At 44.7% G+C, this 16,895-nt stretch overlaps 1 protein-coding gene across 1 annotated transcript in view; it reads left to right on the top strand.

Moving 5' to 3' along the window:
• Positions 1-16,895, top strand: part of TTC3 (tetratricopeptide repeat domain 3) — an 85,113-nt gene that overhangs the window by 29,721 nt on the left and 38,497 nt on the right. The window contains 10 exon segments of the mRNA XM_018555138.1: positions 462-537; positions 2,632-2,686; positions 3,636-3,696; positions 6,184-6,247; positions 8,172-8,309; positions 8,995-9,075; positions 11,834-11,946; positions 13,687-13,813; positions 15,668-15,807; positions 16,746-16,869. Coding sequence (XP_018410640.1) covers positions 462-537; positions 2,632-2,686; positions 3,636-3,696; positions 6,184-6,247; positions 8,172-8,309; positions 8,995-9,075; positions 11,834-11,946; positions 13,687-13,813; positions 15,668-15,807; positions 16,746-16,869 — 979 coding nt within the window.

Genomic DNA, 16,895 nt, shown 5'->3' with positions numbered 1-16,895 from the left:
TTCCCTCAACGGGGGCAACCTCCCCCCCCCCCCCCCCTCATACTTCTATCTTCAGAGGTTCACTTTAGTTGTGTGTCATGGGCTAATGGTCTGCATTTGTTCACACCAAATGCAGACCAGATCTGCATGAGTTTCTGCACACGCAGTGCAGTGGGTTGTGCCGCGTTTTTGATGCGCTACACGCTGTTTTTGTAAATTTTTAGCACAGGGTGTTTGCATGCGTTTTTGATGCATTCCATAGCAGGAAAAATAGGGCTCGCTGACGTTTTTTTACATGCTTTGGAACTGAACGCTGCGGTGTGAACTAGAGCCCAAAATAATATTGGAATACATTGGACGCAGTTTTGATCCGGTCTGTAACTGCTCTGCTCCTGGAACGCGCTTGGTGTGAACTAGCCCTTAAGGGAACACAGTGTTTTTCCACTTTTGATCTAATTAAACAATTTTTCTTTTTTCTGTAGAATTGACACACAGGTTGTATCGGCTTCAGAAAGTAAAGTTATTCAAACCACTTCAATGGACGAAAATGCACCAAAGGTACAAATATTTCTTATTGGGTGCCCTACTCAACATTCTATAAAGCTAAAGGACCATTATAGTAAAACATTATGGGGGGGGGGTTCATAAAAACTGAAGCAGACAAAATTTGGGGAAATCCCCTTCTTTCTTTCATTTTCAACACATCTAGCCCTGTTTTATTGGCTTTTATGGAAAGTCCAAAACTGCAGCAGTAAGATATAGGCACTGCAGTGGGGGCACAAACCTGAAGCTTATGAACTGCTTTTCCGTCATAGAAGGGACAGCTTTCTTGTTTATTTTGCTCTGTTTTATGACATATTAGGAATGTATTCATGAATAGTTAATGATAGGTGACTTTAAAACAGCTGATTGACTGACTGCGGGTCAGTGGAGAGTCTGCGGCAAAGGCTCAATAATACAGGGAGTACTCTGATGTCACTTTTTTGGGGTGCAGTAAGGTCAGGGGACCGAATGTAGCACTGAAGGCATGAGAGTTTCCATGACATTTGAATAAGCGCTTTGAATGTGATGCAAATAAATCGTTTGGCTTTGCTTTTATGCTCTGTTGAAACAACATTGGCGTTGGTTCAAGGATATTTTCTGTACAATCGGGGGAGAGGCAGGCTTGAGTTTTAAGAAATGTTTGCCAGACGTGTTGTGGCTTTGGTTGGATATGTCAAGACATTCCTGCAGGAAGGGTATTTGCAGTAGGAGAGGCTCGTCTGCAGGCAGTTGGGTTTCAGATACAAACAGGCATGGTGAAGAGAGCCTGCATGTGGGTTCTTGTCCTGAGGGCTTACAATCTAAAAGATGAGGGGGAAATGATACATGAGGAGGTAGCTGTGTGGGGATGAATTGTTTGAGAACGTGATGGTTCAGTGGTTAGGCTGAGGTGGGATAGGCTTCCCTGAAGAGATTGAGTCTTTAGGGAACGCCTATATGTATCGTATATGCGATCAGTACAGCCGTGTTTTTATAGGATAGTTGACCAGTCCTCAATACAGGTGTATGGGAACTTTAACAATTTTTTCCTTTTTAGGTCTGTTTTTTTTTAAGAACACATTTGTCTGAGAAAGAGGATCCTGCGAGACCCCGAAACGTTGCGCCAGTGTGATATGCTGCATTTACGTCAATGGACTCATTTGATCTGCATCTGGAGTGCCAGTGTTTCTATCTTCACCTGTGTACATAACGGTTGTCATCCGTCGACACCCATCCAATTTATATGGAACAAGCGGTCAGGAGTGTGATGGCTTCAGGGACGTTTTGTAGTCCTTTTTATAAGGTGACAATGTTGCTCCGCCATAGGTAGTACAGTGAGTGAGTGTTGTCACCCTAGGACAGGAAGTGTGTTGTTGGCGGGTAAAAGTAATGGAGGAGGAGTGCAGCTCCTTTTTTGTTCTTGGGTTTAGATACACTTTCATAGTAAAGCTAGCAAGATCATTTTATTTTCTGGTGGGTACTGCTGATCACCCACCACATTTGTATCTGTGACTTAAAGGAGAACTATGGGGTCAGTGTTTTTCCCCATAGTTCTCCTTAGGGTAGCGGGAGGACACAAACTAGCGTCCTCCCGTCACCCTAAGCTCAGTATACCGCGAGCTACAGCTCGCGGTATACTGAGACGCCACAGCCGGAGCGGATCCCGACTTAGACGACGGGATCCGCCCAGCTGCATGAGTGACAGCTGGCTCTATCTAGAGGCAGAGCCAGCTGTACCCGCCCCCTCCCCCATCCGTTCCGCCAGTCAGTGCTGGCAGATCGGAGCGGGGAGAGGGGAATCCAGCCCCTCCCCCTGTCATGGCAGAGAGCCGTGATAGGATCGAGAGGTGAGCGAACCCGGTATGTGTTTGCTCACCTCCCGATCTACTGAGCCGACCTGTGACAGTCTCATTGTCACAGGTCGGCTAGAACTATGAAGTGAGTGAAAAGCACTCACCTCATAGTTCTCCTTTTAAGAATTCTACACAATCATCTGTTCCAATGTAATAAGGGAGCCACTCTTTCACAATAGGGATCAATAATGTATTTGTATATTTGCACGGTGTGTTCCTAATGAAAAGAATGTTTGTTAGAAAATGAGTTTATTTTTCTCCATTTCTTTTTGTCTAGGAGACCCCTAATACATCTAATGCGGGAAGTGAAGATAGCTCAGAAAGTTCCTCTGGTTAGTAGAATTCAGATTTCTCACCATCCTATTGGCAATGTGATATTAGAGAGAATGCTCTGTTTTAGATTACTATGACTGACCTCTAGTGTTGCAAAAAGTAAATGGGGAGTTCTGGTTTCCTGGAACACGCTGAAACTTTTTTTTATTGGAATGTAAATGCAACATTTCTACTGATTGGGTCTCTTGAAGAAACAAACTTGTATAATATCTATCTTTCCTTAACACAATGAACTTTGGGATTCTAACGTCTGTGTATCTGTAGCCCTTCCCTTTTGCTTTTGCCGTGCTTTTGGTAGATGAATTAATTGCTGGGACAGATCCAGCAGGCAAAGGAGAGCTATGTAAATGTGTGTTAATCCCAGTGGCGGAACTACCAGGGTCGCAGAGGTCGCAGCTGCGACCGGGCACTGGTGTTCCGCCACTTGGAGGGGGCCTAGGACGGGGCCTGTAGTAACCGCTGATTACCAGGATATTTATTATCCCGGTAACCGCTAATATCAGTACGGGGTCTCTTCCTCCTGTCCTGGGCCCTTCGTGCTTCACGCTGCTCCCTCTCACCTTGTTCCGGAAGAATGATCGAGCCGCCGCAGCAGCCAATGAGTAGGAAGCGGGTTAGCCCCGCCCCCTCATCACACAGAACAGCTGCCAACCGTAGAACTGCCTGCGTTCTATGGAAAGCTCCAACTCCCTGAGTGTCAGAGGCGTGCTGTTGACATGAAGAGGGAGTTATAGGGAGCTGAGATTATGAAGGGGACATGTGAGAGGAGAGTGTGGGATCAGGGAGTTGAAAGCTGGGGACGAGAAGGGGGGAAGCTGGGGACGTGGATAATCCTAAACAATCTACTGAGTGTTTTCAGATTTTGCCGAGGTCATTTAGCCGTGACCTAAGAATGAATCTCCATTCCACTAATGCCAGCTAACCATATCTTTTTGGCTTTCATTGCAGCGCCGCAACAGAAGAAAGGGAAATCCAAAGGAAAAAACTGTGACTCAAGTGAAAAATTCAAGTGAGTAGAAATGTGTGTAGATGGCTATCCTGAGCATTTGGAAAAAAAACATGCCAAGCTGCAATTATCAACTTGGAAACAAAACCGTATTGTTTCCAATTGAAAAGTCCTTATGTGTGCTGCACGGCCTTTAGCCATGTTAGTAGGTGCTTGAAGTGATGGGAGGCACCAATGGAGAATTCAATAAATGTAGAGTGATCAAAGGTTGCTACCATTTTAGTTATTATTAGGGATGCACCGATACTAGTATCTGTGCTGATGCTGAGTATTTGGGCGGGTACTTCTCCTTGCCCAAATACTCCAGAAAGCGGAATTTCCGGTATCGGGAAGCCAGGCAGCGAGTCATTACACGCTGCCCGGCTTCCTGATTGGCCAGAAAGCTGGCTCCATGCTTCCTCGTCACTTGGTGACAAGGGAGCATGAAGATGGCTTCCGGGGTAATTGGGAAGTCATTACACGCCCCCCGGCTTCCTTATTGGGACTTTCGGTATCGGCGAGTACCTAAAAAAAAAAAAAGAGGTACTCGATACCGAAAAAACGGTATCTGTGTATCCCTAGTTATTACTGTTAGGGTTTCCTTGATAAAGTGACACTGCAAGGACCCAAAGTATTGGCATGCATGCTGTTATACAATAGAATGTCTTGGAGTGACTGGTGACTAAGTGCATTTGTTTCCTTTGAAGACTAGATTTGGAAAGAAAACCTGTGAATATGTTGGCAAGCTACAGGTAGACATTAAAGAGACACTATCGCTTTGGCCAGAGACCGGGCAAATGTAACGGTGTCTACACAAAGACCACCCCCCCAATCTGCCTCCCTGCTGCAGGATCCCAGCCTATAAACTCTGGTGTTACTTAACCCCTTCGTGACTGACGACGTACAGTGTACGTCGCCAGCATCGGGGCTATTTAAACAGACTCCCGGCGACTTTTGCCGCCGGGAGTCTGTTTAAACTTGTAGAGCCGACTGTCGGCTTTACAACAGAAGCGATCCTGGCGACTTACCTGTCACCAGATCGCTTCTGCGTCCCGAAGAAGGGGCCGCCCCCCCCCCCGGACACCCCCGCCGTGCTTCCCGGGCTCCGTTGCCCCTCCTACGGGCCCGGGACCGGCGATCTTTGTGTCCGCGGGGAGCTGGGGAGGAGGTCGACGAACTTCCGTTCATCGATCCCCTCCCCGTTCTATGGGACCGGGAGCGATGCAGATTGCATCACTTCCGGTCCCTGGGCTGTCAGTTCTGGGCTCCTGCAGCCCAGCTATAAGCTATTGAAGTGCGATCTGCACTTCAATAGCTTATTTCCAGTGTAAAGGTGACACTGAGGGTCTTTTGGACCCCCAGCATCACCTTAAAGAGGACCTGTCACCACCATCTGCTATTACATGGGGGGGCTTGCAAGCCCCCCCATGTGATAGCAGTCAAAGTAAAGTAAAAAAAAAAAAAAAAACAGTTTTTAAAATTAAAATGAAATAAAATAAATCTAATAATAATAAAAAAAAATTTTAAAAGTACCCCGCCCCCGCGAGCACGCGCGTCGCCACGTAAACACGCGTCGGGTGCGCCTACGCATGAAAACGACGAACGCGCTACACATGTTGGGTATCGCCGCGCACGCCGGAGTGAGAGCAATAATTCTAGGGCCAGTATTTTGGGGTATCTCTAAATTGATGACCTGTGGGGGCTTTTAAAGCGTCTTCTATTGACTTTTTGGGGTACTGCAGTTTTTCACCGTTTCACGGACGCACGCAATTTGTAACCTATGCATGTTGGGTATCGTTTTACTCGTTGTAACCTCATCTTTTATATGTCATTTAAAAAATTTGTATTTTGTTGTGTTTTGGGGCATTAAATTAAATTTTTCACTAAATGTTGGGGTTTAATAAGAAGTTGCGCTAATATTGCGCAACATAAAAATTTGCAACTACCACCATTTTATTCTATAGGGTCTTGGCATTCAGAAAACATATAATGTTGGGGGGTTTTAAGTCATTTTCAGGCCTAAAATGTGGAATATAACATGGGTGCAAAAAATGAAAAAAGGGCCTCAGTCATGAAGGGGTTAAGGGGTGACAACACAACCTCTGCAAAGACTTTGGGCCTGGTGATTGGCTGCTCAGGCCTGAGTATTGCCACATTGGGTGAACTCACATTTTCCCTAGTAGCCAGAAGTCCCAATTTCCCCTCTACGTCTGCTAGGGATCTGGTGGTACAGAACCTGGGGGTGGGTTGGGAGGGTTTTGCAGTGATTGGTAACAAAAATTGCAGTGAAATGTAACGAGGAAGTCATGTTGGTGGTATTTCTAAATAGTCCCCTCTGTGTTTCTAGAGCTACTGTATGTAGAAGAAAGTGTTCAGTTTTGCTGTCAGTTAGAAATTCAAGGACCTAAATGATCCCTTCTACTATTCCAATTGTGACTGCACAATACTATTTTGTAATTCCGTGCTGTATGGTAACTTTTTTTTTTTTTTTCCTTTTTACATTCACTTCAGGGGTACCAATACAAAAAATGACTCCAAGGAAGCCCAGAAGATTTTATCTCCTACCCATGCACAGGTAGGTTGTCCTATCTGTCACTGTTAAGGTTCTTTAAAAGGCTAGCTCACTTTATAATTTGTCCATTTTCATCCGTAAGGTTTATTATTAGAACCCTAGGATCTGGTCCAAATGTTGCTTTATATCTGTAAAACAAATGTTAAAAAAAAACAGCTGCTTTTGTTGTAATACTCGCCTTCAACCCTGAGCTGTCAGACACAGTACTACTTCACTGCCACTAGATGTTGCTAGCCTTTAGCATCATCAACCCTATTTCTGTGAACCCAGTCTGTCATGCCCCTCTCATCACGCAGCCTGGGCTCACAGTACTTCTGGACTGAGCGATGTCATACACCACTAAATGAGCACCACTCAGTCCAGGAGGGAGAACCACCTACCACTGTCATCAAAGTGGAGGAAGGACCCTTGATGTCATCAAAGTGGAGGAAGGACCCTTGATGTCATCAAAGTGGAGGAAGGACCCTTGATGTCATCAAAGTGGAGGAAGGACCCTTGATGTCATCAAAGTGGAGGAAGGACTCTTGATGTCAACAAGGCATCTTGAAAACTGCAGAAAAAAAATGGGATGTGTTTAAAAAAGAATAGTTCTGAGGGGGCTTAGGGGTTGAATAAAGTTCTTGCTTTAAGTGCAGTATCAAGAACACCCTCTTGAGTAAGACCTAAAAGTTCCCGTTCTTGAGCGGACGCCGGTGGTCTCGCTCATGTTAGCAATTGGGAGTAAACCCGGCAAAAAAATAGAATGTGCATAATAAATTGGAAGTCTAACTAAGAACATTTAACAGCTCTTGAGGCAGGTCAAGTATCTCGTGATCTCAAGCACACTCCGCCAGCTCGCACAGCCTCATTCATTGCAGTACTCTATATTCTCTTTGCCAAATAATATTTCAGCAGACCAAGTCTTAACTCTTGTGGTCGTGAGGTCTTGCATGAGTGGAATGTTGAAGCTGTGGAGCACACACTTTGGAAATGAGCATTCTCAGTGGCCACCACAGACTTATGTGGTCACTTAAAAGTTAACTGAAAGATTTGGAAAGAAAAGCTTTAAAGGATTTTAGGCAGCCGTTGGATTGCGTAGTGATGAAGAACTTCCTGGAGGCAGGCTCTCTTCACTGTGTGTCCTGCACACTTTGTTGTGATCCTCCAAAACACTTCCTGTAGTCTCATGCTGTCAAAGAGTAGACTGAACAATGTTGTCTATAAGCCAGCCTGGGACAGGCCCCATCCACTTTTTTTATTTAACTTGGGCTACACTTTTTTATCATTTCTTTTTGAATCCGTATTTAAAGAATATGTGCAGTTTTGTACAAAGTGCACTTTAGTTTTTGCCCTCACCTAAACAATCCCACCTTGACTCTCCACAGATCAATACTTGGCAAGATCCGAGAGCCGCTGCTCCACTGTTTGTTGTCCAGCTCTGCAAGTCTCCCCCTCTTAGCAACGTCCGTCTAATGCCTTGGACACAGCCCTATAGAAGTCTATAGGGGCTGCAATGTGCAGGTGTGGCCAGCAGAGGGAGCACTGCAGTGCTGGATGCATACAATAGCTGAACTGTGACCGTCGGCGAGTACGGATATGTGGAGAGGGAAGGTGGGATCAATTAGGTCAGGGATGGGGGGCAAAAATGATAAGTACACTGTTTTAAAGTGCACTTATCCTTTCACATATAAAATCAATAGCAATACTTGTGATTCAGTTTGCCAACTATGCTAGACTTGCCAACACTAGCGCTGCCTGCATGTTTTTTGGCAGCCTGTGTGTGATGGATTGAACTCTGGGGTTAGTAACTCAATTGTCTATTTTTTGCATAAATTCTGCAAAACCACCATATAGAGAGCAGTTTTCCAGCTTGATATTTTTTAACGAATGTATTTCGTTGTAAAATTAGGCAATGGCTATGATTTACTAACATTTGTATATTCTGTAGCTGGATCTGCCTTCAGTGTCTAATATGGTGAATTCCCTTGTGCGTGAAGCATATGAAGCTCTCTCTGACAAGCGATGTCACAGTGCGGAGGGAATCCTCTCCCGGGTGCTAGAAATATTCAGCCAGCATGATATCAAGGTAAAATACCATCCATTTCATCTATTGTTTCTTTGTTTTTCTCCATACAATAATTGCTGTGGCACTGCATCCATTTCTCATGTGAATACATTTAAAGCTATACTTCAGACAATCTCTGAATTCACAGTTAAAAAGCATATATGGCTGGTGTCATTTTACCTGGCAAACGATTTGTATTTCTGTCTGTCCGGAGATTTACACAGAAGGCATGCTTTGAAAACCTCGCTTGGCCCAGCGGCCATTCATTGAACATCTGGGTAAATGTATCAATGAATAAAAGGCATTCTCTGGTTGAATGAGAGGCACATCAGGCCTTCACAACCACTCGTCGATTTAGAGAACACTTTGTATTCATTGATAAGTGCTGAGCCAGCGATCCCCTGTAATTTCACAGCAGAAAGGAAGCCGCTCAGCACAGTGCCATATAGGACCCTAAGACTGCGGCCCCCACTGTAGTAGCTCCAACTGCTACAGTGTATTACAATATCCCCAGTGGCCAGTCAGGTAAGGCATATGCAGACTTACATTGGGCCAACGGAAGTATGCAAAATAATGGATCTGGATCAGTTCAGCTTTACATACCTGCAACATGCTAGCTGCTTAGAACTTTTCCAAGTACCTTATCTTTTAGACCTGATTTGAGGGTTGAATGATGTGAAATTTGTATTTTTTTTTTCCCCCCCAGAGCCTACGTCTTACAAAGATGGATCACGTTGTTCTCTTGTATGGACATGCAAATGCTCTACTTGGCATTAGGAAGAGTATGGTAAATGATGTAAATAAAGTCTGGCGGCTGCAATGTAAAAATGACATCATGAAGCAGAAACTCTCTCTCCTCTCTCTCCTCTCCTCTCTCTCCTTCTCTCTCTCTCTCTCTCTCTCTCTCACCCTCTCTCTCTCTCACCCTCTCTCTCTCACCCTCTCTCTCTCACCCTCTCTCTCTCTCTCACACCCTCTGCCTGTCTTTTTCCATCTCATGTGGCCAAAAGTCTGTGGGCACCTGACTATCACATCTACTATATTGCCAATAGTATGTGGACACCCCAAATTATTGATGTTGATTTGTTCCCACTGAAACTCCACAATCTTTTGAAAGCCTTTGCAGAAGAATGGAGGCTGTTATTGTGGTGAAGGTGGGGGTCCAACTTCATAAAAATGATTATGGTTTTGAAATGGGATGCCTTACATGCTCATGTAGATATGTCAGATTTTCACAAACCTTTTTGCAATATAGTGTGTGTATATTATTTAAAAACTTAGATTAAGTTATACATGTACTTTTATTGGCAATACATATTTTTTTGGTTGAGTTACAGGACATATCCAGGTTGTTCCACTTACCTAATACATTTCTGCAGAAACAGGTCAGAGATGACAGATGATATAACTGAGAAACCTACAACATGTCATTGGCAGGCCAAATGCAGACTAGGTTACAGCATGGAGCCCTTCAAGAGAAACTTATCTTGCCTATGCAGGGAAAATTGACAGCATTCTTGCAAAGGGAATCTCCCGACCCTTATATACTTTTCCTAACTGCACTCTCACAGCTCCTTGCTCTTCTGTAGCTGGCATTGAAATCTGCTGTCCATGACCCTGGGGAGTGGTGACGTCACTGACCCCATCATGTAAAAGTGCCAGGAACTAGCTATCGGGCAGCTCCCAGGAAGGACAGGTGCTGCGTGTGATTTATACGCAGCAGCCTGTTCTTCTCTATGGTAGTACACGTCCATACTCGTACGCTGACAGGATGGATCCTGCCTGAGCAGGGACGCCCGCACGTGCATGATTTATACGCAGCAGCCTGTTCTTCTCTATGGGAGTACACGGCCGTACACCACTCTACGCTCATCCGAACTGCACGTCTGTGCGGGTGTCCATACTCGTATGCTGACAGGATGGATCCTGTCTGCGTCTGAGCAGGGACGCCCGCACAGACGTGCAGTACGGATGAGCGTAGAGTGGTGTACGGCTGCGTACTCCTATAGAGAAGAACAGGCTGCTGCGTATATATCACACGCAGCACCTGCCCTTCCCGGGAGCTGCCCGATACGGCCGTGCACGCAGCACGGATCTGTACGAGCCGGAAGTTACTCGTGTGACTGAGGCCTAATGGAAGCAGGTCACATGCTCCTCCATACCCGGAATTGCTGAGTATTCTTACCGGCAGCAGAGGAGTATTGAGCTGCGAGGTAGTGCAGATGAGGTGCATATAGGGGGGGGGTTAGAGCAAGCTGACAATTTCACTGCGGTTACCAGCTAGTAATCCAATTGGTCATTGCTCCCTACAGGCCATAATCGCCAGCATGTTTCTTCATCTATTTAGATCTTAATGCTTTTGCCCATCTTATGTGTATACTTAATATTATTGAATTACCACATCAGTTTGAAGTTTTTTTTTGAGCAGCAGCTGTTCCATGGCATAACTGGCAGTGGGAGATTCTTCTACCCATGCTGCTTTGTGCACAGGCTGAAAAAAAAAAAATCTTATTGTATGGCCAGCCTTACCCCTTACTAATCTGTTACAAACTTTAAAAAATGACTTTAATAGCAACTGGGATAACTGGTCTTCCTACATACTGGAACGTCATGCTCCCACAATGTACCTTTATAAAATGTAATATGTATAGACCTTAAACTGGGAAGTTTGTCAGTGCTCCCTAGAGGCCATGATCACCAGCATGGATCTGAATACTTGCCCACCTTTATGTGTATAGCTAATTTCATTGAATTTCCACATCAGTTTTAGGTTTTTCCATTTGTTGTCCATAAAGTACTTGCCCAAATACTTGGCACTGATACTAGTATTGGTGCATCCCTAGTGAAAACCCATCAGGGATTCTTATTTTTCCCATTTGCATCCTGTTTTTCCAGATTTCCCTTCACTTGCCAAGTAGGTACAACAGAAAGTGAGAGCAGATCTCTCGAAGCGAGGAAGATGCATCTTACACATTTGTCGCCGGAACAAGTGTCCCCACTGGAAAATGTGCTTTTCTCATGATTGATCAAAAATCATAATTTTCACATGATGACCATTATTATTGTTAAGAAGTCACTCGGACACGCAGTGGGGTTAATCTCCCAGCAGGGACCTAAATGGCAATAAAAACCTGACAAAGTCTTTAATGCTGGTCATGCATGCTTCAAATTTTGAGGCCAAAACTTTTCGACTTGCAATGTTTGCATCCAATCAGATGCAGGTCCTGTCCAGTGTGCTGTTGTAGTGACTGAATACCATAGCTGGCAGCGGGAGATTCGTCTCTCCGTGCTGTTTATTTTGCAGGCTGAACAAAAAATATCTTATGTTATGGCCATCCCAACCCTTTACTAATCTGTTACAAACTTAAAAAATGACTTTAGATACATTTTAACAGCAACTGGGATAACTGGTCTTCCAACATACTTGAAGCTCATGCTCCCACAATGTACATTGATAAAATTGAATATGTATACACCTTACACAGGGAATTCTGTATTCTTCATATGTACACCAACCCTGATTTCTGCGTTCTTGTTTTCTTTAGGAATTGGAAAGGGCGGAAAACCGCTTCAAGGAAATTATCCACCAGCACTCCAAAGAAAGATTTAATTGTTTGGCTTTCTATGGAATTGGCAATGTTTATCTTAAGCAAAACCGGTAAGAAAATAAATGTTTTAGATTTGCCGATGCTCACATGTGCTTCTAGACTTAGGGGGATTGGTTGTTAGTCCTGAATAGTGATGTGCTCGGGCATGTTCGCAGCTCCACGTGCCGAGCCCGCCAGGAAGCTGACAGCGCGCAGCACCAATCACAGGCACTGAGACATTTACCGATCTCTGCAGCTGCGGACCGGGAACATGTCTCAGTACCTGTGATTGGCGCTGCTGCGCTGTCAGCTTCCTGGCGGGCTCGGCACATGGAGCTGCGAACACGCCCGAGCCCATCACTAGTCCTGAAGTACCCGGTTCTCCTAGCTCACATTTTACTAACAGTTCTGGGGCTGCAGCCTGAGACCCAGAGTATTCACCAAGTAGCTGCCCCCAATGTTATCCCAGCTGCACTCTCATGTCATCTCTGTTGTGGGATACTTCGATGACCTTCTGTTGAGAACTCAGCACAGGCTCTGTGTTTGACTGTCAGGCTAGATTCACACCTAGACGATTTAGATGGTGAGCTGTTTTCACGCGCGGGCCGGTTCTTTGAAAATCGTGCGGTTGTCAATGCATAGAGATGTCTATGGGACCCAAACCGCGCGACAACCGCTTAAAAATAGCTCCTGCACCTTTTCGCGCGACAGGCGATTTTGTCCGCGCAACAAACCACAAAGTTGTGAACAGCCTCCCTTGACTTAAATCCAAATCTGTGTTTTGCACAATATTGCGCGGCGTGTGAACCTAGCCTCAAGGTGTTACAGTGGTTTGGAAAGATCCTGAACCTTCGCAAATCCTTGCTGGAACTTGCTCATCATTTGGCGTATCTGAGACTTGTCCTGGGCACAGTTCAGGCGAGCGTGTGTTTTACACAGGTGAAACTTCGGACTCTCAGGTCTCTGGTTCATACTCGGTCCAGGAGCGGTCCAATTCCCTGCATTTGCATGGGAGTCCTGAGCCTGATAGTAGCAGGCCCCTTTGCCTAGTTTTAGTCAAGAGATCTGCAACACAACATTATGTCATCATGGGGCAAGTCGCTGTGGTCTCTGGACCGATTAGTTTATCACATAGTCAGGTTGTTCCTGGCACAGTGGCTCAGAAGTCCAGCTCTGGAGTTTGGGAAGTCTTCCTTTGCCGTGTGGTCTTCTGTTCACACGTTCTCTAAGTTGTACAAGGTGGATGATGCTGGCTTTGGGTGTAAGGTCCTTGAGGTGGCCCTTTCAGCTTTAGATAGGCCCCAGTTATCTGTTTTCTGTGGCCTGTTAGCGTTTGCTATTTTGCCCACCCCTCAGTTGGACTGCTTTTGAACATCCTATAGATTAAAGACTTTGTGCCCCTCACAGGATGAGAAAGGTAATAGGAAAATCCTTTTCTTGGAGTCCATTGAGGGACACAGGTCCCACCCCTCTGTATTTATGATCATGCTCTTGATGATGCTTTGCTACAAAACTGAGGCAGGCTGGTAGTAGGTTATATCATTTGGAGATGAAGACTTCCTGCGTTCCTCAGTGGAGTCCAAGTAAAGGATTTTACTGCGAGTACAAAAATCTTATTATTTTTTAAGTGAATACATTAAAGGAAACCGCTCCTGAGTGCCAGTTTTGGGTTAGCGGAACGCTAAGCACCTTGGGGTGCTTATCCTTTCCTTATTACATTTGTCTCTCCAGCAGTGCAATCACATTTAGATATGTGTTCTTCAAACTGAAAAGATTAACTGCTCATTATTCCAATTATTTATTTCCTTTAGGTTTTCTGATGCTTTAATGCAATATGTGAAGTCTAAGACCATGCTGACACACAAGATGGTTCCAGGAGTGCTAACTTGGCCAACAACATCTATTGTCATTGAAGAGACCAGGCCAGAAAAATTGGAAGTAAGTGACTGATTACTAGGCTGTACAATGCAGTAAATCTTGTAAAAGTAATATGCTTTTCACTGCCTTTGTTCCTTGCAACTACTTCGAACTACTTCGAACAATCTAAGACTTTGTGTCTTTAGCCAAAACAAAAAATAAAGTAATAGTTTTTAATTAAACTTGATGACTTTTGAACTCAGATAAAACTCGGCTGTCATGGTTAAACTACATTGGCAATTGTAATGAAATTGTCAGCCCAGTAATGTAAAAGTTGCTGGTTCTTGTTTGCGTACTTGCAGTCCCTAAAGCCCCCCCAATCAGCGGTGTATTTACAAATGCTGCTGCCCTAGGCAAAACAGCAACGCACCAAAGCCCCCCCACCCCGCACTGAGGCCGATCGTCACCATCAGCAGGCCCCATCTGCCAGACAATCACTCACCTGGCATTCAAAGCGCCGCCGTCCGCTGCCTTCTGGACACCACCGCAGCACGCCGTCCCCGCCAGCCGTCCTCATCCCCGGCGCTACTATAGCCTCCGGTTCACTTCCCCTGATAAATTAAATTTATCAAGGGGAGAGAGCCACAGCAACGCCGCTCTCAGGGAATCTGCCGCTCCAGGCAAACGCCTTGTTTGCCTCGCGGCAGATACGCCCCTGCCCCCAATCGTGTTACAATCTAACTTTAGATATACCAAAACGATGCAATATGAGAACCCAAGAAAAGATCTAAACTATCCAATTGACAGACCCCCCCGTACTTCATAGTTGTTGGTTAATCCAAACAACAGTCAAGTTGTAGGTTGGGTGGTGAGCTTAAAACTTGCCATTACCTTACCCCAACCCTTCACCCAACCTTGACTGTGAAAGTAATACTGAAAACACCTTTACAATGAATGCTTGTCTTATAGGAGCTAACAAGCTCCTATACTGAGTCCTAAAGGTGCCCGTACACCTTACGACCATCGCAAGACTTTTGTCTTGCGATGGTCGTATGCTTCTTGAAAGCCCTACGATCTGCCCACCTTGGACGGGCAGATCGTACTTGCGATCATCGAAAGCCCGCCCCGCTGAGGGGCGGGCTTCCGATGACGGCAATGCAGAACGGGCAGTGTGCGCACACCGGCCCGTTCCGCAGCTATCGGGCGAGCAGGCTAGAAACCCGCCGAGAATCGTACGATTCTCGGCCGGTTTTCGAACATGTTGGCTCGACAAAAGACGTGCGACCGTACAGTAGAAACGGTCGCACCTGTTAGTTCACACTGCTCGATTCTCGTACGATCGCAGGATTTCGCCCGATTCTCGTACGAGAATCAAGCAGTGTATGGGCACCTTTACAGTGACTGCCCGAGATCGTATAGCTCATTCTCAGTGATCAGATGGCAGCACTGATACCAAGTGATTCTGTTATCATTTATGTAATCCTGTTTACCATGCCATGGCCGCTGATTGTAAGCTGCCTCGGCCGTCTGTAATTGATCCCTATCAAGCTTGCACAATCATCTGCAGTTGATAGTGATGCCACTGCAGCATTCCAAATATTTTTTTGGCTACTTCAGTACATCCCTGTGGTTTGCACAGTTCATTGCAGCAATCCATGACCTTGACTGGCATTACAGAGAATATTTCTTCAGTTGTCCATCAATCTTAACCCTTAGATGTTCCACTAAAATCTATGAATTTTTTAACTTTTGGGTGTAGTTTTAGTGGCCTGTACATACATAAATTGCCCTTTGTATGTGTGTTTTTGGGTTTTCTATCTCCTCATACACCGATAATGCAATGTTTGCATCCTCACTGCTACAACCTAATTAAGCGACAGACTGTGTAGATTTGTATCTGTAATGGTTCTTCGGGTCTTTGTTTTTTCTTTTCAGGTTCTCTTGGATAACTGCATAGAGGAATGCAGGTTTCCACCTAAACCCGATGCTGTTTGCCGCTTCCAGCATTGTCTGAGTTTGCCTAAAATTCAGATCTATTTTACAGACCCTGATTTCAAGGTGAATATAGTTAATGTGTCTGATAACACAGCAGCTCCTTTGCCACATAATGGCAGATGCCATCGACCAGTTATATTCTGATATACCAGATAGACCACAGGTTACAGTATTAATAAAAGTGATTTTTCGTTTTGTATATATGGAGTTATTTTTTCATTGTTTAGCGTAAAGTAGTTTAATGTCTGTTTTTTGGGGTTTTTTCTTGTTGCGTTCCAATATTTTTATTTCTATTTAAAGCAGAATTATGGCCTTTCATTAAAAAAAAAATGTCCTGCGGCACTTAGTCGTAGGTGTTTTATTGACTAAAATCTGAGTAGCTGGGTGTGGGAAATGGTACTTAGCTTATTTTTACTGCCCTTTGCTCTGCTTTACTCAATTCAGCCCTCTGGTGTCTTTACTGTAACTGTCTTTGCAATCTGAATGTTCAATCTATATTTCATCTCCTTGAGTTCTCCTAAAACTGTCCGTAGAAGCTCTACTTTAAGAATCCAAGTCATATCTAGTGGGGTAGGCTCCCGTATGACATAATTGTTGCTAGATCTAAAGAATGTTTATTTAGAGTGCAAGGTGTATGGCCGGCTTAATGCTGAACTCCAGGCAAAACAAATGTCTAATCGGAAAAGGCCCGTATATTCTTAACGGAAGCTTGGTGTTCTTTGGGTATTTCTTCCAAATATATGCAATAATCCAGCATGCAACAGCATTTTGTCTCTGAGCAGGAGTTTCCTGTAAGAAAGACTAGTCACTCCTGATCTTTTCTTGTGCAGGGTGACTGGTCTTGTATCCACCCTTCTCCTATAGTTTTCTGCACACAGCCTGTAGTGGATGGACCTGCTTTATGGTGTGCACAATTGCAATGTACATCTTCTGTGGTCATTTTTGTGCTTGGAGTTCCACTTTAAGCTTTTGTCTATTGTTCACGCCATGTACAATATATGTTCGTTAACCAGTGAAGGGTTTTATCTCTTGTTTTCCAGGGTTTTATCCGTATGGTGTGTTGTCAGTACTGTATAGTCGAATTTCATGTCTGTTGTTGGAAGAAGCTGAAGGCCACTTTGTATTCTGATAAGAATGACAAGGTAAGCTGAAGTTTTCCCTGCCAAAA

This window comes from Nanorana parkeri, unplaced genomic scaffold (assembly GCF_000935625.1).
Source record: "Nanorana parkeri isolate BGI_ZX_2015 unplaced genomic scaffold, ASM93562v1 scaffold186, whole genome shotgun sequence".
Lineage (NCBI taxonomy): Eukaryota > Metazoa > Chordata > Amphibia > Anura > Dicroglossidae > Nanorana > Nanorana parkeri.
Note: the sequence above shows the minus strand (reverse complement) of the source record. Positions and strands in the feature narration are given on the sequence as shown.